Raw genomic sequence first — 14,634 nt, 5'->3', positions numbered from 1 at the left:
ACATCTCATTCCAAAATCATGGGCATTAAAATGGAGTTGGTCCCCTTTGCTGCTATAACAGCCTCCACTTTTCTGGGAAGGATAACCAATAGATGATGGAACATTGCTGCAGGGACTTGCTTCCATTCAGCCACAAAAGCATTAGTGAGGTTTGGCACTGAAGTTGGACGATTCGGCCTGGCTCATGGTTGATGTTCTAATTCATCCCAAAGGTGTTCGATGGGATTGAGGTCAGGGCTCTGTGCAGGCCAGTCAAGTTCTTCCACACCGATCTCGACAAACCATTTCTGTACGGGACCTCGCTTTGTGCACGGGGAAATTGTCTTGCTGAAACAAGAAAGGGCCTTATCCAAACTGTTGCCTCAAAGTTGGAAGCACAGAATCATCTAGAATGTCATTGTATGCTGTAGTGTTAAGATTTTCATTCACTGGAACTAAGTAGCCTAGCCCGAACCATGAAAAACAGCCCCAGAACATTATTCCTCCTCCACCAAACTTTATAGGTGGCACTATGCATTTGGCCAGATAGCGTTCTCCTGGCATCTGCCAAATCCAGATTGGTCCGTCTAACTGCCAGATCGTGAAGCGTGATTCATCACTCTAGAGAAAGCATTTCCACTGCTCCAGAGTGCAATGGCGGCAAACCTCTCCAGCCGACACCATGAGCAATGTCAAGGGATCTTAGGCTTATGTGTGGGCTGCTCGGCCATGGAAAGCCATTTTATGAAGCTCCCGACGAACAGTTCTTGCGCTGACGTTGCTTCCAGAGGCAGTTTGGAACTTGGTAGCGAGCATTGCAACCGAGGACAGACAATTTTTACACAGTCCTGTTCTGTGAGATTGTGTGGCCTACCACTTCGTGGCTGAGCCATTGTTGCTCCAAGACATTTCCACTTCACAATAACAGCACTTACAGTTGACCGAGGCAGCTCTAGCAGGGCAGAAATTTGACGAACTGACTTGTTGGAAAAGGTGGCATCCTATGACGGTGCCTGGTTGAGAGTCACTGATCTCTTCAGTAAGGCCATTCTACTGACAATGTTTGTCTATGGAGATTGCATTGCCGTGTGCTCGATTTTATACACCTGCCAGCAACGAGTGTGGAAGAAATAGCCAAATCTAATCATTTAAATGGGTATTTTGTATATACAGTACAATGTGTCTGTATGGGAAGTGATTTATTTCACAACCTTGTCTTTTCACTATCCACTACATTTACGTTCAAGCTACTGCTGGGCTAATCAATAAAAGTAGTGATATTGTATGAAAGGTATTTGTTGGAGTCGACAGAGGTGGAGGGTAGAGTATTGTGAAATGTGCTTGAAGTCGATTGCATATCTGAGAAAGCACACCGACATCTCCCCTCTCTCTTTAGCTTTCTCCCAGCCCTCTGATTTTAATCGTGACAGTGACTGAATGCCATAAAACTGCACCAAAGAAAAGCAGAAGCCCAGCTCTGTTCAGAGAGACTGGATGAAGTCTGGATTTTCCATTTTCATGTTATAGAATAAGAAGTTGACACTTGGAAGGTAGAGTCAATAGTTTTTTTTGTGTTTTTCTTTAAGAGATACGCTATCTCTAGTGTAGGATAATATAGAGGCTTTCCTTTCCCGAGACCAGTCCATATCGACTCATTTATACCATCCTTTTTGTCTGAGGTCCTTTTGAACCAACCTTTTCTCTCCATATGCTTTGTGTATAGTCCAAGGGATTTGCTCCCCTTTTACGTCTTAAGCCCCTTGACCTTTCAAATGAAACAAGTGTTTAACAATAACCAGAGAAATATGAACTCAGGCAAACACAAAAGAACAACTCGTCCGTGCGATAACCAAATGAACAAACACCACGTCCAACTTCCCCATAAGCTGGGCTTTAAAGCATCACAGGGGGTTGTGTGGCCGGCAGAAATATGTGTTCCGAATGAGGTGCATTTAAATCCGTCTGGGTGGGAAGTCGAAATTTTAAAGCCGTAATCCTGGAGTAGAAGAGCGTGAGCGTGACAATAAACCGTTTGACAACAGTGTCAGGGAGGGGGAAAAGAGACAATGTTTTTGGCCACCTTCTTATACACTACCTCTCTGGCCTGGTAACGTGTTTGGAGTGCTGGTACTGGCAGGCATGGTCTGCATCCTAAATGTCACCTTATTTCCTATTTAGTGCACTATTTTGTTATTTTATATAGCTAGGCCCTGGTCAAAAGCAGTGCACTACACAGGGAATAGGGTGTAATTTGGGACAGATCCATGGTTATAATGGGTTTTAGTTTAGCAGCTGGCAAGCACATGATCTTAACGCTCTAGGGAAACAGATAGCTTTTTGGAGTGGATCGGGTACTGACATTTCATTTAATGCTCTAGGGAAACAGATAGCTTTTTGGAGTGGATCGGGTACTGGGATTTCATTTAATGCTCTAGGGAAACAGATAGCTTTTTGGAGTGGATCGGGTACTGGCATTTCATTTAATGCTCTAGGGAAACAGATAGCTTTTTGGAGTGGATCGGGTACTGGCATTTCATTTAATGCTCTAGGGAAACAGATAGCTTTTTGGAGTGGATCGGGTACTGGCATTTCATTTAATGCTCTAGGGAAACAGATAGCTTTTTGGAGTGGATCGGGTACTGGGATTTCATTTAATGCTCTAGTGAAACATATAGCTTTTTGGAGTGTTTCAGCTTTTGGGATTTCCTTTTATTTCTGCTAGATAGTGGATGGTAAGAAAATACAATAGAGTACCCCAGTATGAGTCATAATACCCATAAAACCTAGCGGTAAAACAAGGAAATAGTTCATTCATTCATCCATTCATTTTTTAAATAGGGGATTTTAGAAACACTTAAAGTAAGGGCTGTGTTTCGTGTAGGCTTTACCCTGGCTTGATGTTTTGGGGATGTGTTTGTAGGCTTACCCTGGCTTGATGATTTGGGGCTGTGTTTCATGATGCGCTTGATGTTTTGGGGCTGTGTTTCATATGCGACACAGGTATTCGTCATTAGCTATATCAGAGATTATTACTTCTTGATTGGGACTGCTCGATACAGACCAATGACAAGAGGAGGTCAAATCTTTCATTTAAAAGGCTTGCTGTATGTCCAGTTTCGAAAGGTCCTCTGTCTTTCAACCATACTAAATATTCAAGGTGGATTATTCAAAGTGTTTGGAAATGGCAACCGGGTTTGGCACCCCACTTCACAAATGGCATTTTCCAATGTATTATTCATTTTCCATTTTATATTACTGAATTTATGCAAACGTTCCCAAATAATTCATATACTGTACATATATAAAGTAATGGGATCTAGTTGTGACTTCAAATCGCCCAGAAGCAATGTGTTCTTCCGTCAAGCCTCTCAGATGCCTACAAAACCAACAACATGTTCTTCATCGCAACATAGTAAGGCTTATTCTCATATCATAAGGCTTATTCTAACATAGTAGGGCTTATTCTCACATCATAAGGCTTATTCTCATATCATAAGGCTTATTCTCACATCATAAGGCTTATTCTCATATCGTAAGGCTTATTCTCACATCATAAGGCTTATTCTAACATAGTAGGGCTTATTCTCACATCATAAGGCTTATTCTCATATCATAAGGCTTATTCTCACATCATAAGGCTTATTCTCATATCATAAGGCTTATTCTCACATCATAAGGCTTATTCTAACATAGTAGGCTTATTCTCACATCATAAGGCTTATTCTAACATCAGTAAGGCTTATTCTAACATAGTAAGGCTTATTCTCAACATAGTAAGGCTTATTCTCATATCATAAGGCTTATTCTAACTCTTATTCTCATATCGTAAGGCTTATTCTCACATCATAAGGCTTATTCTAACATAGTAAGGCTTATTCTCACATCATAAGGCTTATTCTAACATAGTAAGGCTTATTCTCATATCATAAGGCTTATTCTAACATAGTAAGGCTTATTCTCACATCATAAGGCTTATTCTAACATAGTAAGGCTTATTCTCATATCATAAGGCTTATTCTCACATCATAAGGCTTATTCTCATATCATAAGGCTTATTCTCACATCATAAGGCTTATTCTAACATAGTAAGGCTTATTCTCATATCATAAGGCTTATTCTCATATCGTAAGGCTTATTCTCACATCATAAGGCTTATTCTAACATAGTAGGGCTTATTCTCACATCATAAGGCTTATTCTAACATCATAAGGCTTATTCTAACATAGTAAGGCTTATTCTAACATAGTAAGGCTTATTCTCACATCATAAGGCTTATTCTAACATAGTAAGGCTTATTCTCATATCGTAAGGCTTATTCTCACATCATAAGGCTTATTCTAACATAGTAAGGCTTATTCTCACATCATAAGGCTTATTCTAACATAGTAAGGCTTATTCTCACATCATAAGGCTTATTCTAACATAGTAAGGCTTATTCTCACATCATAAGGCTTATTCTAACATAGTAAGGCTTATTCTCATATCATAAGGTGTATTCTCACATCATAAGGCTTATTCTCATATCATAAGGCTTATTCTCACATCATAAGGCTTATTCTCATATCATAAGGCTTATTCTCACATCATAAGGCTTATTCTAACATAGTAAGGCTTATTCTAACATAGTAAGGCTTATTCTCACATCATAAGGCTTATTCTCATATCATAAGGCTTATTCTCATATCATAAGGCTTATTCTAACATAGTAGGGCTTATTCTAACATAGTAGGGCTTATTCTCATATCATAAGGCTTATTCTAACATAGTAGGGCTTATTCTCATATCATAAGGCTTATTCTCATATCATAAGGCTTATTCTCATATCATAAGGCTTATTCTAACATAGTAGGGCTTATTCTAACATAGTAGGGCTTATTCTCATATCATAAGGCTTATTCTAACATAGTAGGGCTTATTCTAACATAGTAAGGCTTATTCTAACATAGTAGGGCTTATTCTAACATAGTAGGGCTTATTCTAACATAGTAAGGCTTATTCTAACATAGTAAGGCTTATTCTAACATAGTAAGGCTTATTCTAACATAGTAGGGCTTATTCTAACATAGTAAGGCTTATTCTAACATAGTAGGGCTTATTCTCATATCATAAGGCTTATTCTAACATAGTAGGGCTTATTCTAACATAGTAAGGCTTATTCTCATATCATAAGGCTTATTCTAACATAGTAGGGCTTATTCTCATATCATAAGGCTTATTCTAACATAGTAAGGCTTATTCTAACATAGTAAGGCTTATTCTCATATCATAAGGCTTATTCTAACATAGTAGGGCTTATTCTAACATAGTAAGGCTTATTCTCACATCATAAGGCTTATTCTAACATAGTAAGGCTTATTCTCATATCATAAGGCTTATTCTAACATAGTAAGGCTTATTCTCATAGGATTGAGATATCTTGTTTTCTTCTTTCTCTGTTTCTTTGGCAGATAAACATGATTTGAGTTGGTGAATAAATTGTGTGTGGGCCTTAGCTATAGATAATGCCTTTGCCCACAGATCAATAGTTCAATAGTTCAAACTTAATGGGTCTGAATCTATGCCTATTTACTTGCTTGGTCAATCCTAGTGGGTCAAACTCTGGCAATCTGACTCACTAAATAGACATCATCAATGGATTACTTGGTTGTTGTATGTTATTTTTATTTATTTAACTAGGCAAGTATTTTAAGAACAAAATCTTATTTACAATAATGGCCTACCGGGGAAGAGTGGGTTAACTGCCTTGTTCAGGGGCAGAACGACATATTTTTACCATGTCAGATCGGTGATTCGATCCAGCAACCTTTCGGTTACTGGCCCAACGCTGCCGCCCCTTTGTATGAGCGGCTCAACACATGTATATTTTATCTAGACACGTCTACATGTTCCTAATATAATCCATGGACTCATGCACAAATTTCATATGATGAATTATAACTGACAGACATCCTTTCAACTGAAGATACTTTTTGATGGACAATTAAGCCGGTCATTTTACTGAAGCGCATCTTTCTGACAACCGGGAAACAGGGGCTGGGGCTGGGGCAGGGCTCGCGGTCTTAATCAGATCCATTTCTTGTTTTGATGCGTGCGCCGCTCCGGAGTCAAAGCAGAGAGAGCGAGGGGAATCAGTGCGAGCGACGAACGGGAGGACGGATAACGGTACCGAGGACAACAGGGATGTACAGCAAACATAGGCAGAAAAATGCCCAAATATCACCGGCACAATGTGGACGTTCGCTTATTATGTTGTCTTTGCTACTACTGAATGGCATACTGGAAAGTGCAAACGGAGATACCCGAGTACAAGGTAAAGACAAAAAAAGAAAGGCACTCGCCTTTGTAGCATAGCCTACTTACAAAGTTATTTCCCTCTTTTCTATCTACCAGTTGCATGTCGTGTGGCAGCACCCGAGCATTGTTGATAAGACGTTTGCTTTCGTGATAGAAAACAAACGACTGGATCTATTTCTTGTTATTTTGTTGACGTGTTCTGTTTGTGTCCAACTCCTGTGTTTTTAAAACGTGACGACGAACTGAAGGCTAATGTCAGCGATCCAACTTCCCTCGGAGTGGTTTGAATTCTACAGTATAATGTCCATAAAAGGAAGAGCATTGAGACGAGTACCTTATAATGAACGAGGTAGTCTACAGTACAATGTGGCCGTTGTGGTTATAACCTCGCCAACACCTTATTAATAACACCATGTTTATTTTTATAAAAGTGGCAACTCATAAAAAATATTCTAGTTGTTTGAAAGTGACTTGTCCTTTTTAGGTGATAATAGATATTTCGAACTTCGCTGATACTGACTTGAAAGAGTATTTGGACTCGGAGTTCAATACTGCGTATTAAATATCCTGAAATGAACCATAACGTTTTATGGAGTATGTACAGTTATATCACAATTATTCCTACAGTAAGTTAGATAAAAACATCACACTGAGAGTCATATCATTGAACTGCACCAGGTCAATAGATGCAAATGAGCTATATTCAATCAAATCCTGCATGATCATTTCCAGGAAAATGGTGAAAAATGCAGTCCGGTTTCATTTTAGTTCACGCTGAGTAGCCTATATGAATGTAATGTGTGTATTATTTCAGTGCAGGAGGAATGCAGTTTCTTGACACGCAGCTCAAACCTGGTTAAAGTACAACTGGCATTATTTCTGTATTTTGAAAGTTAGATATATCTTGAAAACTTGTTTGCCCGACATGCAAAACATTTTGGGATTATATCAACAATGGACTACTGAAACCAATACCGAAATATATTTTTGGGGGCCTGGAATTTACCTTGAACTTTTTTACTGCAGTGGGCTAAGTCAGGGTCACACAGAGTGTTTCTTGGTTGTCTTAAACAAATCTACTTTGAAACAACAGTATCCACCTCACACACGTGGTTATGGGCTTCAAAAAGGAAGACACATGTACCATGTCAGATATAGAATTGAAATATATGACATTTTGAGTTTGCATCCCAATATTACAATGAATATTCATCACAGAAGACTGAAATATAACAACACTGTATGATATAGAAACACTGTATTTTCATCCGTTTTTAAATAAAAAAAATTATAATGTTGATTAATTATTAAATTCTGAAAAATATGAATAACATTCCACCCATGAGGCCACTGGGACTTTTGACTGCAGGAAAGAGAAACTGGGTTTGGTTGAATGCCACCTTTTCTATAACTCTTCAGGTTACATTTACATTACATTTAAGTCATTTAGCAGACGCTCTTATCCAGAGCGACTTACAAATTGGTGCATTCACCTTATGACATCCCTATCGTTTGGTTCCAGATAAGGCGAGGCAATATGGCCTAAAAATCAGATCTACATTTTCTCACATTTATGGCTGATTCACGATATATATCTTGATTTTAAAAATAAAATAAAAATCTCAAAATAAACGCTGTTGTAGAATTACAGGTAAAATATGCTGCATTTCAAACAGTCAGCTATAATCTAATGAGTTGAGGGCTTGTGAAGTTGGGGCGGCAGGGTAGCCTAGTGGTTAGAGCGTTGGACTAGTAACTGGAAGGTTGAAAGTTGAAATCCCCTGAGCTGACAAGGTACAAAATCTGTCATTCTGTCCCTGAACAGGCAGTTAACCCACTGTTCCTAGACCAGTTAACCCACTGTTCCTAGGCCGTTCTTAACTGACTAGTTAAATAAAGGTAAAAAAAAGAAAGTTATACCACGGCTAAATTTAAGCCTTCCACATCCATAAGACCCACTAATAATTTAAATAATTGAATAAAAATAGTTTTAACTACTTTTGTTTTCAATAATCCCTGATCTGGCTTTCAAATCTGTCTAGAAAAATGTATTGTTTTGTTTGTTACAAATGTAACTATAACCATGCAGAATGCAAATTCACTAATACTGTCTTACTTCTTATAGCAGGCATTAGGCTATAGACAATAAACACAGGGCACAGCAACGATCTCTAAAGCCCACATGCTAGCGATTAGGGGTGGCAGGTAACCTAGTGGTTAGAGTGTTGGACTAGTAACCGAAAGGTTGCAAGATCGGATGCCTGAGCTGACAAGGTAAAATTCTGTCATTCTGCCCCTGAACAAGGCAGTTAACCCACTGTTCCTAGACCAGTTAACCCACTGTTCCTAGACCAGTTAACCCACTGTTCCCAGGCCGTCATTGAAAATAAGAATTTGTTCTTTACTGACTTGCCTGGTTAAATAAAGTAAAAATAATTATCCATATGATCTTTATATTTAAAGTTTAGCCAACTTGGATCTATTTAGTAGCTAACAAGGTTGAACAGTTGCATTGTTATGAACACACCCTTCTGTCTCCACCTGTTTGAACAGCATGTTGGCCTGTCCACTTTGTTCAGATGTTGAAATCAAGTGGCCCACCTTATTTCTCAGAATGAGAACGAGTTGCCAATTCCTAATATTAATTGTGTTTTATGATTGTTCGACATTTATAAAACACATACTAGGCAGCTAGTATAACAGACTAAAATTCTGTACGTGGTACCCCAATGCTGCTCGCGACAAACTGAGCATTCATTTCTCAGAATCGATGTTCATTTATACTCTCATTTTAGTAGTGTCTGCTCTGCGCACAATTTGAGTAGTCGAGACATTTAAAAAATGAAAAGTTTACTTCTCCACTATTACAGTAAAAATAATGTCTCAATGTGTTTTGGTGTCCATTTAACCGATTCTGTTCGACCAAACCTCAAAATGCAAATAGTGAGTTGAAACCGCTCGTCAGAGAGGAAGATGTGATCTCTTAAGATGGTTGGCTTGAGAGGCAGGGGGAGGGGCTTGGTGTGTAAACCAGAGAGGAAGATGTGATCTCTTAAGATGGTTGGCTTGAGAGGCAGGGGGAGGGGCTTGGTGTGTAAACCAGAGAGGAAGATGTGATCTCTTAAGATGGTTGGCTTGAGAGGCAGGGGGAGGGGCTTGGTGTGTAAACCATAGAGGAAGATGTGATCTCTTAACATGGTTAGCATGAGAGGCAGGGGGAGGGGCTTAGTGTGTAAACCATAGAGGAAGATGTGATCTCTTAACATGGTTGGCTTGAGAGGCAGGGGAGGGGCTTGGTGTGTAAACCATAGAGGAAGATGTGATCTCTTAACATGGTTAGCATGAGAGGCAGGGGAGGGGCTTAGTGTGTAAACCATAGAGGAAGATGTGATCTCTTAACATGGTTGGCTTGAGAGGCAGGGGGAGGGGCTTGGTGTGTAAACCATAGAGGAAGATGTGATCTCTTAACATGGTTAGCATGAGAGGCAGGGGGAGGGGCTTAGTGTGTAGACCATAGAGGAAGATGTGATCTCTTAACATGGTTAGCATGAGAGGCAGGGGAGGGGCTTAGTGTGTAAACCATAGAGGAAGATGTGATCTCTTAACATGGTTAGCATGAGAGGCAGGGGAGGGGCTTAGTGTGTAAACCATAGAGGAAGATGTGATCTCTTAACATGGTTAGCGTGAGAGGCAGGGGGAGGGGCTTGGTGTGTAAACCATAGAGGAAGATGTGATCTCTTAACATGGTTAGCATGAGAGGCAGGGGGAGGGGCTTGGTGTGTAAACCATAGAGGAAGATGTGATCTCTTAACATGGTTGGCTTGAGAGGCAGGGGGAGGGGCTTGGTGTGTAAACCATAGAGGAAGATGTGATCTCTTAACATGGTTAGCATGAAGGCAGGGGGAGGGCTTAGTGTGTAAACCATAGAGGAAGATGTGATCTCTTAACAGGCTTGAGGGGAGGGGCTTGGTGTGTAAACCATAGAGGAAGATGTGATCTCTTAACATGGTTAGCATGAGAGGCAGGGGGAGGGGCTTGGTGTGTAAACCATAGAGGAAGATGTGATCTCTTAACATGGTTAGCATGAGAGGCAGGGGGAGGGGCTTAGTGTGTAAACCATAGAGGAAGATGTGATCTCTTAACATGGTTAGCGTGAGAGGCAGGGGGAGGGGCTTGGTGTGTAAAGCATAGAGGAAGATATGACACCAGAATTTTCTCCATCTCCTTAGCTATCATAATCTAATAACACAGGACATTCCACTGAATTTAAAACTCGGTCCTCCAGAAAGTGGAGGGAACACATAGAATGGATTATCTACACTGACCAGCTCATGTTATAGACAGAAGCGCGCTACAAGGCAGACCAATCCGAACTCATTTTGTCGGGCATGTCCAGCCCATCCATTATCTCAGCCAATCATGGCTAGCGGGAAGGATCCCATATTTTTCCGTGGCTAAACCAACTAGGCTCGTTATTTAACTATTTTATTTGGAAGACGCGTACTTTTCAGTTTTTCCGAACTCACGTCACTTACATGCTTAAGAGGGAGGCTGGCGCTGCTGACACATACGCAGATCAAATATACCTCCGGAACGCCGATTCAGCTGTCCTAATAATTCTAAAGATTGCTCAGAAAACCAGGTGTTTTAATTGGCTTAATGCTTACTTAAATTACGCCGATTTCAGAAAAGAGTAAGATGTTTACATGACTATTTCCATATTTGGCCTTAATCAGTTTAATATCAAATTCTAAGTGTTCATGTAAACAGACTCATAGAGAGAGATTGTATAGTCACACTGGTTCCATTGCCTATATCTCGGGGCGGAAACAAATCTAATTCCAACGCTATACGTCTCGGAGCAAAGCTAATTCAAGTCATGTCGGATAATGTTTGGAGGGAGGAGATGAGACTGTGATCTAATCTGTCAAAATCAACAAAGGTTTATACAGAGACCCTGAGTCGGGATGTGGCAGAGGACTTTAAGAAAAAAATAAAATAAACAACATTCAATTTGTTTCTCCACCTTTTTTGTCAAACCACAGCTAATCCATTTGAAACAAGCTATTTTCTCTCAGTTTATCATCAACGGTACTCTTCTCTCTTATTTTGTCCAAACTAGCCATCACTTAATTGCCTTCTTAGTTCTTGTTAGCCAACCCATCTCGATCCCCATGCTAACTGGTAACTTTCACTCGACTTCAGCCTACACTTAGGGAGTAAATATCAATCATCTCTTATCCACCATTGTGCTTTTCATTTACATTACATTTACATTTAAGTCATTTAGCAGACGCTCTTATCCAGAGCGACTTACAAATTGGTGCATTCACCTTATGACATCCAGTGGAACAGACACTTTACAATAGTGCATCAAATAGTGCATCAAATTAATTTCCGCTCAGCAGTTACTTACAACACATATGCCTTGTTTCTGTGCATTTACAAGAGCAAGAGAGCGAAAAGGGGAGAGAGAGTGTTGGTTCGACTCGGGAACTTGAGGAAGATGTAATGGAATGAGAGCTCCCAGAGAGAGAGCGAAAAGGGGAGAGAGAGTGTTGGTTCGACTCGGGAACTTGAGGAAGATGTAATGGAATATGGAATGAGAGCTCTCAGAGAGAGAGCGAAAAGGGGAGAGAGGGTGTTGGTTCGACTCGGGAACTTGAGGAAGATGTAATGGAATGAGAGCTCCCAGAGAGAGAGCGAAAAGGGGAGAGAGAGTGTTGGTTCGACTCGGGAACTTGAGGAAGATGTAATGGAATGAGAGCTCTCAGAGAGAGAGCGCAAAGGGGAGAGAGAGTGTTGGTTTAACTTCCACGGAAGAGCAGGAGGAGGACGGACGAGTAGGAGGAGGACGGACGAGTAGGAGGCAGACTTCCTCTGAAAAGCTCAACCTCCATTAGTCGCCCGCTCCTGTATGTATTTCACCTCTTTTTCTCTCTCCGTCCTTTTGCTAACTACAAATATGCAGTCAGTTTGAGCGTAGGTTCCCTCTCCTCAAAGGTTTGATATGTGGACTATAACAAGGCGTCATGCCCCTTTTTGGTCCGCCCACTAATGAAAGCCTTTTTGGTCCGCCCACTAATGAAAGCCTTTTTGGTCCGCCCACTAATGAAAGCCTTTTTGGTCCGCCCACTAATGAAAGCCTTTTTGGTCCGCCCACTAATGAAAGCCTTTTTGGTCCGCCCACTAATGAATGCCTTTTTGGTCCGCCCACTAATGGATGCCTTTTTGGTCCGCCCACTAATGAAAGCCTTTTTGGTCCACTGTGTGGGATTCTTTTAGTGTCAGTATTCATATCCCAACTGTTATGTTTATGTATTGTATAGCCACTGTGTGTAGGGGAGTTGAACAGTGTGTAGGGGAGTTGAACAGTGTGTAGGGGAGTTGAACAGTGTGTAGGGGAGTTGAACAGTGTGTAGGGGAGTTTAACAGTGTGTAGGGGAGTTGAACAGGGGAGTTGAACAGGGGAGTTGAACAGGGGAGTTGAACAGTGTGTAGGGGAGTTGAACAGTGTGTAGGGGAGTTTAACAGGGGAGTTGAACAGGGGAGTTGAACAGGGGAGTTGAACAGTGTGTAGGGGAGTTTAACAGGGGAGTTGAACAGGGGAGTTGAACAGTGTGTAGGGGAGTTGAACAGGGGAGTTGAACAGTGTGTAGGGTAGTTTAACAGTGTGTAGGGGAGTTTAACAGGGGAGTTGAACAGGGGAGTTGAACAGTGTGTAGGGGAGTTGAACAGTGTGTAGGGGAGTTTAACAGGGGAGTTGAACAGGGGAGTTGAACAGTGTGTAGGGGAGTTGAACAGGGGAGTTTAACAGTGTGTAGGGGAGTTGAACAGTGTGTAGGGGAGTTGAACAGGGGAGTTGAACAGTGTGTAGGGGAGTTTAACAGTGTGTAGGGGAGTTGAACAGGGGAGTTGAACAGGGGAGTTGAACAGTGTGTAGGGGAGTTTAACAGGGGAGTTGAACAGTGTGTAGGGGAGTTGAACAGGGGAGTTAAACAGGGGAGTTTAACAGTGTGTAGGGGAGTTGAACAGGGGAGTTGAACAGGGGAGTTTAACAGTGTGTAGGGGAGTTTAACAGGGGAGTTGAACAGTGTGTAGGGGAGTTGAACAGGGGAGTTGAACAGGGGAGTTTAACAGTGTGTAGGGGAGTTGAACAGGGGAGTTGAACAGTGTGTAGGGGAGTTGAACAGGGGAGTTGAACAGTGTGTAGGGTAGTTTAACAGTGTGTAGGGGAGTTTAACAGGGGAGTTGAACAGTGTGTAGGGGAGTTGAACAGTGTGTAGGGGAGTTTAACAGGGGAGTTGAACAGGGGAGTTGAACAGGGGAGTTGAACAGGGGAGTTTAACAGTGTGTAGGGGAGTTGAACAGGGGAGTTGAACAGTGTGTAGGGGAGTTTAACAGTGTGTAGGGGAGTTGAACAGGGGAGTTGAACAGTGTGTAGGGGAGTTTAACAGTGTGTAGGGGAGTTTAACAGTGTGTAGGGGAGTTTAACAGTGTGTAGGGGAGTTTAACAGTGTGTAGGGGAGTTGAACAGTGTGTAGGGGAGTTTAACAGTGTGTAGGGGAGTTTAACAGTGTGTAGGGGAGTTGAACAGGGGAGTTGAACAGTGTGTAGGGGAGTTTAACAGTGTGTAGGGTAGTTTAACAGTGTGTAGGGGAGTTGAACAGGGGAGTTGAACAGTGTGTAGGGGAGTTTAACAGTGTGTAGGGGAGTTGAACAGGGGAGTTGAACAGTGTGTAGGGGAGTTGAACAGTGTGTAGGGGAGTTGAACAGTGTGTAGGGTAGTTTAACAGTGTGTAGGGGAGTTGAACAGGGGAGTTGAACAGTGTGTAGGGGAGTTTAACAGTGTGTAGGGGAGTTGAACAGGGGAGTTGAACAGTGTGTAGGGGAGTTTAACAGTGTGTAGGGGAGTTTAACAGTGTGTAGGGGAGTTTAACAGTGTGTAGGGGAGTTGAACAGTGTGTAGGGGAGTTTAACAGTGTGTAGGGGAGTTTAACAGTGTGTAGGGGAGTTTAACAGTGTGTAGGGGAGTTGAACAGTGTGTAGGGGAGTTTAACAGTGTGTAGGGTAGTTTAACAGTGTGTAGGGGAGTTGAACAGGGGAGTTTAACAGTGTGTAGGGGAGTTTAACAGTGTGTAGGGTAGTTTAACAGTGTGTAGGGGAGTTGAACAGTGTGTAGGGGAGTTTAACAGTGTGTAGGGGATATGAACAGTGTGTAGGGGAGTTTAACAGTGTGTAGGGGAGTTGAACAGTGTGTAGGGGAGTTGAACAGTGTGTAGGGGAGTTTAACAGTGTGTAGGGGAGTTTAACAGGGGAGTTTAACAGTGTGTAGGGGAGTTTAACAGTGTGTAGGGTAGT

General features: G+C 41.5%; 1 protein-coding gene across 2 annotated transcripts in view; it reads left to right on the top strand.

The window, feature by feature from the left end:
- The first annotated feature begins 6,061 nt into the window (after positions 1 to 6,061).
- adam19a (ADAM metallopeptidase domain 19a) overlaps positions 6,062 to 14,634 on the top strand; it is a 250,054-nt gene continuing 241,481 nt past the window's right edge. The window contains exon 1 of one of the 2 annotated variants that reach the window (XM_046328278.1): positions 6,062 to 6,289. In XM_046328278.1, the coding sequence (XP_046184234.1) occupies positions 6,064 to 6,289 (226 nt within the window). In that variant the 5' untranslated portion in view covers positions 6,062 to 6,063. The remainder of the gene's footprint in view (positions 6,290 to 14,634) is intronic. The other variant, XM_046328277.1, reaches the window with a different exon arrangement.

The sequence above is a fragment of the Oncorhynchus gorbuscha genome, linkage group LG25 (assembly GCF_021184085.1).
Source record: "Oncorhynchus gorbuscha isolate QuinsamMale2020 ecotype Even-year linkage group LG25, OgorEven_v1.0, whole genome shotgun sequence".
Taxonomy (NCBI): Eukaryota; Metazoa; Chordata; class Actinopteri; order Salmoniformes; family Salmonidae; genus Oncorhynchus; species Oncorhynchus gorbuscha.
This window is presented reverse-complemented; position numbering and strand designations above follow the sequence as displayed.